The 13,203-nt window shown below is 38.1% G+C and overlaps 1 protein-coding gene across 1 annotated transcript in view; it reads left to right on the forward strand.

Moving 5' to 3' along the window:
• Positions 1 to 13,203, forward strand: part of agxt2 (alanine--glyoxylate aminotransferase 2) — an 80,208-nt gene that overhangs the window by 6,543 nt on the left and 60,462 nt on the right. The window contains exon 2 of the mRNA XM_062031995.1: positions 12,067 to 12,155. Coding sequence (XP_061887979.1) covers positions 12,067 to 12,155 — 89 coding nt within the window. The remainder of the gene's footprint in view (positions 1 to 12,066; positions 12,156 to 13,203) is intronic.

A 13,203-nucleotide genomic window follows, 5' to 3' on the forward strand; every position in this document is an offset into this window, starting at 1 on the left:
AAGCATTTGACACAGTTGACCCCAGTCTGTTAATTCAAGCCCTTCATCACGTTGGATTATCTAAAAATGCAGCTGCTTGGTTCACGGACTATCTTTCCAGCATAAGACAACTTATACAGGTTGCTGGGACCACCTCTTCATTACTGGATATTACCAAAGGAGTTTCACAAGGCTCAGTGCTGGGGCCCATTTTATTTTCTATCAAAATCAGTGGTGTCCAAAGTGCGGCCCGGGGGCCACTTGCGGGCCGCAGGTCATTTTTTAACGGCCCCACGACACATTCTAAAAATACGATAAAAAAAACAAAAACAAATGTGGTATGAAAGAGCAAACAGGTGAAATGTTGCAATGTTTACTCTAATCACACAAAGCTGCCATGCAGGCTGTTTCTTTCTTAAAAAAAAATAATGAATCAAAATCAACGTCCTTATGAATTATTGAACTATTCAAGGCTCCAATTACGTCACATTAAATATTCCACTTTGAGATATTGTTTGGGGAAAATGTTGCATATTTTGTGTTTGCCATATAAACAACTGAGCTGTTTTTTTTAAAAGAAGGGCCTAAAACGAACAAACAAAAACATAAACAACAATAAAACATATAATTGACGGACAGATCTGAAGCTGATTTTGAGATTATTGTGCTAAAAGTAAACACTTTTTTAACACTTTAATGAGTAGGACCCTTTTGGATTCCCAATAATTTTAGTGGGATTTTTTGTGTGTGTCATTGCTCAAAAAATGTCAATGCTGTTATGAGTTATTGACCTTTTTAAGGCTCCAATTATTTTATAATCTCAAATATTCCACTTTAAAATTTAATTGGGAGAAAATATTGCATATTTGGTGGGGTTTTTTCCCCATAAAAAACCTGGGTTTTCTTTGACAAAAAGGGCATACTACTTAAATGTTTAAAACGTTTTCTTGACAGATAGACTTAATGTTGATCTAGAGCAGGGGTGTCAAACTCAAATACATAACAAAATTTTGGCCCGCGGGCCAGAGTTTGACACCCATGATCTAGAGATTTAAACTTTGAATAATAATAATAATAATATTACTAAATAATGACACATTTTTTATATTTTTTTGACCAAAACCCTTTGGGTTCACCGGGATCAAGCCTGAGTGGAGGCCTAAATGTATATTTTTTATACATTTATTGTATTGGTTTTTAAAATAAAAAATATCAAAATGGCCCCCCGCTTGCTTTGATTTTTCAGTGTGCGGCCCTCAGTGGAAAAAGTTTGGACACCCCTGACTTAAATAATCTTTGCAATAATTTGTCAAATGCAATGTTCCATTTTTATGCAGACAACACCATTATTTATTGCTGTTCAACCTCCATCACTCAGGCTTTTGAGTTTTTACAAGCTGCTTTTGATGTCATCCAGGCTCGCTTATTTGATCTTAAATTGGTATATAATTGGTAGATAAAAGCAAGGAAATGGTTTTTGTAGTGGATTGTCCGAAGCTTAAACAGGCAACAGAAGTAGTTTAGTACAACAAATTTATTTACCCATTATCAGAAGTGCAGGTTGAATTTAGTTGGCCGTGCAGACAGACCACATGTCACTCCGGAGCAAACAAGACACACACAAGCCAAAATCACTCCCGAGTTCCGGTCTTCTGCCATTTTTTTATATGTCTCTTGTGCGTCATTGTTTGTTATCTAAATGCGTCATTGTTCCTTATCGAGTGCGTCAATGTCTTGTTGTTTTTCCTATCTGTTCCATAACAACTCGAATCCTTTAGACAGTCAACACATTCTGTAGACAGGTTGGCACGACTTAATATTCACTTTTGTCCCACAACTGGTCCATTCAATGGCACAAAATACAAGAGAATTGAAAATGAGCGGACATTCTTAAAAGACACGAAATATAGGTCAAAAGGTCAGAAATTCTACGACATACCCTCCTTCCAGGGTCTTAAGACCCTGGACCAAAACAATTTCTGATGTAGACCACTAAGTTAACCACAGATAGAGGCAAAAACCTCAATGTTTTTATATGAGGCAAAAATTCCGTCTATGACCCTCCTTCAGAGCGATCGCTGTTACCAGCCTGCAGTAAAACCATCTCACAGAACACAATTAGTGGCCTAGCCTTTGATTTAGTAAAGGAAGAACAAATACTTTGATCATGAACATCATTGAACATAAATAGATGAATGTATATAGACTTATGACTGTAAGACATTTGCAAAAATATTTTTCCCGGCATTTGCAATGAATGTAGTTACCAATATTGTTGATCAATTGATTTTGAACACACAACTGAATTTCGTACGAGTCCATGTTCGATTAGTGCTCGTATAGATGGCTCGGTGGTGCCTCAGGCTGGTGGCCTGCCGACACCTCGTTGGGCTTTTGGCTGCCTTGGTGAAGAAAGAGATCCACTCAAACAGTCTGTCTCTGTCTCTTCTTGGGGTGTGGTTCAGTCCATTGGGCAGACTGTGCAATGGCATGTGCGTGCTGGCCGAAATTGGGGAAAACTCAGGTAGAGTTGGAGCTGTGGGGGCTTTGGGGAAGGCTGGGGCAGAGTATGGGGCGTGGGGGCTTTGGTCCAGGCCCTCGGCTTGCTTCAGGGCCTCCTCGCTGCTTCGGCACTCCCGACACTTCTTTCCACAGCTGCTGGAGTCCCGGTGGACACATTGGCTGGCAACCTTAGTTGTTCTCGTCATCGCTGGCAAGGTGTTGTCTCTCCTCTCGGTTCCTTCCAGTCAGGTATCGGGTGTTGGTCCTGGATTGGCTTTGACCGTGCCCCTCTTAGCGAGTGCAAGGGAATCTGGAGTGGCTGCTTTCATCCTCAAATCTGCACAGAGGAACTGGCACACAAATTCTACATTTTGCAAACTTACCATTTTGGTCTCATGGTCTTTCCACCTTCCTAGGAAGCTGCTGGTCCTGAGAAGTGCTGATCTTGTGACCGAAGAAGATTAACCTGTTTTCTTAAAATAGGTGCCGTTGTTTGACCTAATCTTTTTGGGGAAACCATGTCGGGATATTAGATCATTCACAAAACATTTAATTACTGAATTGGCACCCTCCTTTGAGGTTGGGGTTGCTTCCGCCAACCACTGCAATTGTCAATCTAAATCATTACGTTCCTTTATCCTTGTACCGGATTGATCATATCGATTAAATAAAACCTCAACACGCTCAAACTTGACCCAATCCAAACTCACCTCCCCCCTCTGTCCCTCTTACAGGGACAGTGTTAGTCGTAGTAATAGTAATAGTAATAGTAGAAGTAGTAGTAGTATTAGTAGTTTCAGAAACATCCAAGAAAAAGAAAAGGCAGCTGATAGTCAAGCGCAACAAGAACAGAGGCGGAGGACAGGTCATGTTTGAGGTCACTGTTCGCTTTTGCAATAGTACTTTGATATTTTACAACACCTAGTGAATTATTGTGGCCTCAATAATTCACTAAATAGTTGTATTTAATTTAGTCTATCTATGATGGGACAATGCACAGAAACATTAAGTTCAGAAACAGATGAGTTCTGTACCAGATTATATCTAAATAGCTACTTTCCATCTGTATTCCCTGGCTACCTAAATTAAAGGGATCCAAAAATCAAGCAATAAAATGATGACACTAATGAATCATAATAAATATATACATTCATAATAATCAATAATTAATCAAAAATAATCATACTGTAGCATGTAATCAATTTTAAGAAAAGTCACCAAATGCCCCTTCATGGGGACATACTTACCATACAATACAACTACACCTTATTTACATCATCACACAAAGACAATACATGCTCTTGTTCACATCTGTCATCATTCGTAAAAACAACCAAGATTTTAACAGCCATACCTCAAAATTTACAACAAAAATGCTCTCATGGATAAATATACTACACATTTAGTTGATGTGTCAACATAATGCCCATCTTAGTGACCGTCTGAGCAGCCTTGATTGCTCCAAAGCCACTTTTTAATTTCACATTTTCTATTCCTTTTGTTATAACGTGGAGAAGGCTAATTGGTCTGTACATGTTCTGGTCTTCTTTATTTCCTGCTTTATGGATTTAATCATAGTAGCAGTTTCTCGACGTGGTAGGGAAAGTGTTTTCCGTTATTGATTTATTTATCAATTGTTGTTATACGAGCAATAATACAATCCTTATATGTTTTTAGGAAGATAGTGTCCAACCCGTATATATATCTCTAGATCGTGAGTCTGATAATGCAGTGAAGATTTTGTTTAACTTTGTTTCATTTGTTAATTCTAAAATTAGTCCATCCTGAATAAATGACAATTATTTGCACTAATTTTGAGGGACTTTTTATTCAGGGTTTGTACAGACTGGATGAAATGTTCATTCACTCTTCTTTCTGGTTTTGTATTCGTGTATTTACAGATGTTCTCTTTGATTTTTGTCATCCAATTGTAATTCTAGTAGGGCTGCTTATCATTTGTATCATGTGGAAGCCGTTTATAATATCCTTAAGTTTCTTTCTACGTGTTTTATTTAACCAGTCCAGATTAACGTCCCCCATGACGTTACTTCTTTCATACTATGCTGTTTGAGGATGTCTGAAAATGAATCAAGAAAAATGTCTTTAGCTGTGGTCGGTCGGTATACTACAATTACCTTGAAATACATTTCTGAGGAAAATGTGATTTTAATTTCAACATACTCAAATTGATCTACTTTTAATGTTTTCCCTTTCATAAATCATAATTCCTCCCCCCTTTGTCACTCGATCTGTCTTTTCTGTAATCTTGTCCCCCGGGACATTAATTAGAACGAAAGGTGTTGTGGGTTTTAACCATGTCTCTGATAGACAAGGTAATCCGGATTAGAATCTGACAGTAACTGCTGTATTTGTTCAGTATGTTTCCTGTGGTAGAAAGTTTAATAATGCGGACACGTTTGTTACTGAATACTTTCTACAGACTTCTGTCTCTCTGCGACTTTGTGTATGTAATAAGCAACTACAATTATTTGATATGCTTACATTTTGTTTTAGCTCAGCTGTTGTGTAGCTGCTAGCTCCTTGTAGCCTACAGCAGAAATGTCCAAATTGCAGCCAATAGCTTTGTTTTTAACAGACAACCGAAATAATTGAAAATGTGGTATTAGCGTATCGGTTCAATCAGCGGCAGCTACGCCCTGTTTTATCATTTGACCTACATTTTTGGTTTCGTAGGCAGGACAGAGGGAACAATGTGGGTCATTAGTTGTCCATCTTATACCATTCTAATTGTTGTAAGGATAGTTCACATGAGCGGCCATACCTTGAGTCCCACCATATATAAGAGTCAAAAGGCTCCTATTATGAGTCGTCTAATTGGTGATCATACACTTTGGCGGTTTGGGTGGCAGGACACACGGACGCACCTCAGTCAGCAAGTGCTAGGACAGTTGGAGCAGTCCCCGTCTTCCACTCGTTCCTGGGAGGCGTCCCCAGTAGCTGTCAGCTGATGTCGTGCTGTCAGGCAACATCAGGAAGTTCCTTCTGTGCGGTATTGAATTGTCAGGGCACAGTTCGTAAGCAGGTCATTACAAGGTGTGTGCAGGTTGACCACAAAGGAATGCTTCAAAGATTGTGTTGAACATTGTCCGTTGACACTTATGTCCAGCAGGGGTCTGTTTGTATCCTGCTGTTCGTCCTGCTGTCACACCTGTATTTTTTTTTGTGAGCCTGTTCTTGCTACAACTTTGGAGCTTGTCTTGTTCAGAGAAGTTGGCAGTCCCCCGGCTGCACATCCTTTCCACCCTCGCTTGACCTAGCACAACCGTGGCTACCACCCAAATCCGTCTGTATGGTTTTACGTTTTGTTGAGGTTTTTTCCTCCAGAATTTGGAACTCAAAACATGTACACCCATCGTTTTCATATCCTTTCGGTTAGTTCAATTTGCATATCACGTTTTAAAATTACAGTCTTAACTATCCCATTAATTGCTAATCAAAAACCTTAATTCAAAGATTATACGTACTACTTCATGCGTATTTAAGTACCCTTTTAATTCACTTAAAGATTATCTATAAGTTAATTTAAACTATCATTTGTCTATCAGTAGGCGTGAGCAAGCTCTCATGCTTGCACTCTGACCTCCCGCTGTACGTGATATTCTCCAAAACAAAAGAATGTTTTTATTCACGTTTCTCCTTATCTTTCAGCTAAATCTTTTAATCTTTTAACTTTTAACGTCCGCACTGTGTTTATTCTTATTGTCTGCATTTTAATTTTGCTTTTATTTTCTTTCATTTCACTTTGTTGCATGAAAAACGCCACACAAACAAAGCTGCATATCCTTGCCTTGCCCGTCTCCGACTGGTTATCCAACCTAGTCACAACAAACACAAGGCCATGCTCTAAGCGCCAGCCCTAATCACACTTCTCCTCTTTTTAACACTTTACATATCGGCTCTTATTCTATTTATTAATGTAGGCTGTTATTTGTAATTATTATTCAACACTATTCACAGCAAACAGTTGTAAAGTTATAGTTATTCGCATTATACTCTCAAAATCTGTAGCTAACTGAAAGCTGTTGAGATTTGGTTTGCCTCCTTCATCTCAGTGGCCTAGTGGTTAGAGTGTCCGCCCTGAGATCGGCAGGTCGCAAGCCCAAAACCCCGGTCGAGTCACACCAAAGACCACAAAAAACTTGGGAGCCAAATCACCAAACATGATTCCCCCACCTCCCAGGGGCAATCACGGGGGATGGGCCAAATGCAGAGGACAAATTCCACCACACCCAGTGTGTGTGTGACAATCACTGGCACCCCAACTTTAATTCTAACTTTATTCTGTCATGCCATTATCCTCTTCTAGCTCAACATCCAGAAGTATGGTGTACTGCAATGTCTAAATAAAAATATAAAAATTAAAATGAGCGGACATTCTTAAAAGACACGAAATATAGGTCAAAAGGTCAGAAATTCTACGACATTTTCTCTCATTCAAGGGTGCTACTGGAAAATATTCCAAATATTGTAACATCAAATGGAAACCCTATAGAGCAGGTCTTAAATTACAAGTACTTGGGTTTTACTCTTGATCAGGAGCTTTCATTTAAAGCCCATATTACTACTTGGTCTCTAAGCATAGGGTAAAGCTTGGTTTCTTTTTTAGAAATAAAAACTGTTTCCCTCTTAAAGTCAGAAAGAAATTGGTGACAGCGACTATCTTGTCCGTAATTGATTATGGAGACGTGCTTTATTTTAGTGCTTCATCTAAATGCCTCCAGCCCTTGGACACTGTTGTTCACTCAGCACCAAGATTTGTTACTGGCTGTCGTAGTCTCACCCACCACTGTCAACTGTATATGAAGTCAGACTTATCTTCATTGAGTGCACGCAGATACACACCTTGGCTGACTATCATTTATAAGGCTCTTTTAGGTTGAATACCTCCATACTTGAGTACTTTGTTACAAAGAAAAAACAGCTCTTATGCATTACGTTCTAACAATTTGTATGTTTTAACTGTTCCCCATGTACGGACTGAATTTGGCATTGCTGCCCCTATGGCATGGAATGCATTGCAGACGAAACTGAAACTCACTGAACTACTTCCTGTCCTGAGGGACAAACAGCAAGAGACTTTTGCACAGTGCCTGTGTTTTTAAAAGGTGTAAATCTTTATTGTTTTACAGTTCTCTTTTATGTATTTTAAAATGTATGTCTCAACGTATTACTTTTTTGAAACTGCTCTGTGACATGTGGAAAATGTGGTATTGGAATTTTTTTGGATCTGTCCAAGGCCTTTGACACAATAGACTTTGAGATTTTGTTATATAAACTATATCACTATGGTGTCAGAGGGGTATCTCTCGATTGGTTTCGTTCTACGGAAGGCAACAATGTGTATTCGTCAATGATCACAATTCACCCTGTATGACCATAAATTATGGGGTTCCCCAGGGATCCATCTTGGGGCCTCTCCTTTTTATCCTATACATAAATGATTTTGTAAACTCCTCTGAAACTTTTCATAAAATAATTTTTGCTGATGATACAAATTTGTTTACCTCACATAGGAGCCTACACGATCTACAAGTAACTGTCAATTCAGAGCTTGTGAAAATGGATTCCTGGTTCAAATGCAATAAGCTCTCACTTAATGTTAATAAAACAAATTTTATTCTATTTCATTCAAATAAAAACCGGACAAATACTGAGCACTGCCATATCAACATCAATGGGCAGGAAATACAGAGAGTGTATTCCACAAAATTCCTGGGGGTCATCATTGACGAATACCTCAATTTCAAATGTCACATTAGCCATCTGTTAAACAAATTATCCAAATATGTTGGCCTGTTCTTTCACCTTCATCATTATCTTCCTCTGTATGCTCTACTTACCCTATATAAAACTCTCTTTGAACCACATCTAAACTACTGTAATGTCATCTGGTGTAACACCTTCCCTACTTACCTTCACAAATTAGAATCCATGCAAAAGAAAATCATACGGGCCCTGTCATGGTCCAAGTTTAATGCCCCCACTCGACATCTATTCCATAATTATCATCTCTTAAGACTGACAGAGTTCAATATTTATCAAAATGCTTGTTTAACCTATCAAGTCATTCACAGGCTGAATCTTAGGCTCTGTAGCTTGGTTCCTATCTACCATCCCCAGCATGCCCACAACACTCGTAACTTAGATCTGATATCAGGTAAACATCGTCTACTGGCTTGTACCGATCGAAGTGTTGTATGCAGGGGACCAAAGATTTGGAACCGGCTTAATGAGAGCCTCAAGATGCGGTATCCATTCTCCAACATCAAAAAGAAACTGAAAACTTACCTATTAACCACCTATCTCTAATGCCTCATGTGGGGTTGACTACTGTTGGGTTTTGCATGGTCGAATGAACGTATGTGTGTATGTGTATGCATGCTTTAGTACTATTATCTTGTGTTTATCATATAGCGTTGTTTTTTTTTGTTGTTGTTGTTGTTGTGCTTGCTACCATTTTTCTTCATTCCATGTATATACTGTCCTCTGGACCCCCTGTCAAAAGCTTCTTCTAGCTTATTTGGGGGACCCTTTCACTTACCAACATCTTTAAATGATAATCACTACTATTGTAATTGTTCTATGGTATTGTGAATAAACTTGAAACTTGAAACTTGAATGTGCTGTTGACCTCTTGGCCAGGTCACCCTTGTGAAAGAGATCTTGATCTCAATGGGTTTCTTATCTGGTTAAATAAAGGTTCTAAATATATGAGATTCTAAATCCTGAAAGATTAATGTGATAAAAAATTAAAAAAAATACAATAACTAAGGCTGCAGATGTCGATTAGTAAGTACACTGCAAAAAGTCAGTGTTCACAAACAAGAAAAAAAAATACAAAAATGAGGGGTATTTTATTTGAACTAAGCAAAATTATCTGCCAATAGAACAATAACATTCGGCTTGTCAAGACTTCCCAAAACAAGTAAAATTGGCTAACCTCAATGAACCCAAAACTACCTTAAAATAAGTATATTCTCACTAATAACAAGTGCACTTTTCTTGGTAGAAAAACATTTTTTTACCTTTTTTGCTCAATATTTTGAAAAATATTCTTAAATTAAGTAAATGCTAGTGCCATTATCTTGACATAATGATATGCGCTCGGCATCATGAGTTTTCTTTTCATGTTTAAAGTAAGAAATTATTACTTTAAAAAAGTAGTTTTATACTTGTGAGTGTTGATGACACAGCTTTGCAACAGTTGATATTCTAGTTTCAAGCATGTTTTACTCAATATAGGTCATCAAATCTCAGCAACAAGCTGTAATATCTTACTGAGATCATTTAGGACCAAAACCCTTAAAAGAAGTAAAACACTCTAACATAAAATCTGCTTAGTGAAAATGATCTTATCAGACAGAAAATAAGCAAATATCACCCTTATTTGAGATATTTCATCTTACTTAGATTTCAGTTTTTGCAGTGTAATGGAGTAATCTACAGATTAGTTTGTCCGATTAATGAAGTAATCAAATGAAACACACCATACGACCTCAATGTGAATTTTAGGGAAGAAAGTTGAAATAAACAATTATTTTACTATATGATCAAGCTTATTGGTGTGTCTGGTGGGACTGGCGAAAGTTAAGTAGGAGAAAATGTTGTCGGTTATAAACTATTTAATGTCTCTGTGCGGCCCGGTAGCAAATGCGTCACAGACCGATGCCGGTCCCCGGACCGGTGGTTGGGGACCACCGCTATACAGTATATTACTATCAATGTGTGCTGCAGATATAAGGAGCTTTACTGTTACCTGCTTGTATCTGACCTTGTAAATAATGTTGTGTCCTGTATACTATATATGTGTGTTTGTATTTTACAGTGGTGGTAGTTCCAGGTGGTGGACTTTGACACAAGCAGTAGCTAAAATTAGCATGTGATTTGCAATCTTTACATACATTTATTTAGGAAATGTGTAAAGGGTTATTGTTGTTTATAATGCATTTCCACAAGCCAATATTTTTCTTTGAAAAAAATCATGTGGATCAGGGGTGTCAAACTCATACTTGCCAACGCTCCCGATTTTCCCGGGAGACTCCCAAATTTCAGTGCCCCTCCCGAAAATCTCCCGGGGCAACCATTCTCCCGAATTTCTCCCGATTTCCACCCGGACAAAAATATTGGGGGCGTGCCTTAAAGGCACTGCCTTTAGCATCCTCTACAACCTGTCGTCACGTCCACTTTTCCTCCATTCAAAGACCGTGCCGGCCCAGTCACATAATATATGCGGCTTTTACACACACATAAGTGAATGCAAGGCATTGTTGATCAACAGCCATACAGGTCACACTGAGGGTGTCGTATAAACAACTTTAACACTGTTACAAATATGTGCCACACTGTGAACCCACACCAAACAAGAATGACAAACACATTTCAGGAGAACATCCGCACCGTAACACAACATAAACACAACAGTACAAATACCCAGAACCCCTTGCAGCACTAACTCTTCCAGGACGCTACAATATACACCCCCGCTACCACCAAACCCCCCTCATCTCCCGAATTAGGAGGTCTCAAGGTTGGCAAGTATGGTCAAACTGATTTTAGCTCAGGGGCCGCATGGAGGAAAGTAAGGGCAGGGCAAGTAAAATCATGGCATGATAACTTAAAAATGCGACGACGACAACTTCAGATTGTTTTCTTTGTTTTACTTTGGCCCAAAATAGAATTAGCACATTCTGAAAATGTGCATATCACCAATAATCCTCTTGACAAAACACTTCAAGTTAGTTGAAAATTCTGAGGAAAAAAATGGAGCATTTCCAAAAACACCATGAAGAACACAGTCAATTTAGACCTAATCTCAGTGTTTCTACAAAGCAATTAAACTTTAAGTAACAGCCCATCTAGAATTTAACAAAAGACTAAATAAAGCATAGACTAAAGTTCTTCTATGTATTAGATAGCTCATTGGTCATTTCCACATATTAATCCTGTACTAACTCAACAAACCATACAAACTGAGGTAGAAATTATGCAAGAGGGTCTAGTTACTCCCTGCCTTCTAGGCATCACTGTGTATTGATATACAAATAAAAGCTGTGCAATGTGGGAACAATTTCAACAAACCAACAACAAAAACTTAAAAGACTGACAGTATTGTAGTAAATCACTCACTGTTCAATTTCTATAGATTTGCACAGAAGAGAATTCTTTTCACAGAACTATATCAATGTGCAGTGTCTCATGCAGCATTTTAAGCGGGGTCAGCAATTGTTTATTTTACTTCTGTTTGTTTTACGTTGGGTTGAGGGGGACGAGTCGCAGCCCCGCTTTACCGTGTACCGCTTGCTGGTATACTATAAACTATTTGCTTGCCTAACATAATTTCTATTGTGACATCCTGTGGACACATTTAGAACAGAAGTTTCTTTAATTTAAAAATGCAGCTCAATTTTACACTTAGCAAACTCATTTTGCGGGCCGCATGTTTGACATGCCTGGACAAGATCCTAGTGTGAAACAAAACAGTCACATCTTAAAATAATGCTTCTAACAAACTGGCTGTACCATAAAAAACATATCATTGACCTCCATGTCACAATTCCGTCACAGGCGCGTTGTGTCAGAAAACAGCCTTGAAAAACACAACTGGGGTTGTCTTGGAGATGCCTCCATGCAGCTTCACGCCAGAAGAACACAAGGTAAAACATTTTTACCATTCAGATAAATATTGGACATGTCTTTACTTAAAAAGTGTGTGTTTTAGATAACAATGACTGTGCTCAGTTATCTTCAGTGGATAGGAGATTTACACTGCATCCGCAAAGTATTCACTTTTTCCACATTGTTATGTTTCAGCCTTCCACAATGGAATAAATTATTTTTTTTCCCTCAAATTTATTCAGTCAATGCCCCATATTGACAATGTGAAGTTTTTTTTTTTAAATGGCAAATTTATTAAATCTAAAAAACAATGTACATAAGTAATCACAGCCTTTGCTCAATACTTTGTGGATGCACCTTTTGTGAATTTCTTTTTGGAGATGAATAAATTAGGAAAAAAATCAGGAAAAAAACAGAGGCTATTTCATCCCTACACGCCTTTTTGATATGGCTTTTAGAAAATCCCCTGAAGAGCAGGGAAATCTGTGAAACAGGCTTGTGTGTGTGTATATATATATAAATATATATATACACTACCGTTCAAAAGTTTGGGGTCACCCAAACAATTTTGTGGAATAGCCTTCATTTCTAAGAACAAGAATAGACTGTCGAGTTTCAGATGAAAGTTCTCTTTTTCTGGCCATGTTGAGCGTATAATTGACCCCACAAATGTGATGCTCTAGAAACTCAATCTGCTCAAAGGAAGGTCAGTTTTGTAGCTTCTGTAACGAGCTAAACTGTTTTCAGATGTGTGAACATGATTGCACAAGGATTTTCTAATCATCAATTAGCCTTCTGAGCCAATGAGCAAACACATTGTACCATTAGAACACTGGAGTTATAGTTGCTGGAAATGGGCCTCTATACACCTATGTAGATATTGCACCAAAAACCAGACATTTGCAGCTAGAATAGTCATTTACCACATTAGCAATGTATAGAGTGTATTTCTTTAAAGTTAAGACTAGTTTAAAGTTATCTTCATTGAAAAGTACAGTGCTTTTCCTTCAAAAATAAGGACATTTCAATGTGACCCCAAACTTTTGAACGGTAGTGTATATATATATATATATATATATATATATA

The sequence above is a fragment of the Entelurus aequoreus genome, linkage group LG21 (assembly GCF_033978785.1).
Source record: "Entelurus aequoreus isolate RoL-2023_Sb linkage group LG21, RoL_Eaeq_v1.1, whole genome shotgun sequence".
NCBI classification, from domain to species: domain Eukaryota; kingdom Metazoa; phylum Chordata; class Actinopteri; order Syngnathiformes; family Syngnathidae; genus Entelurus; species Entelurus aequoreus.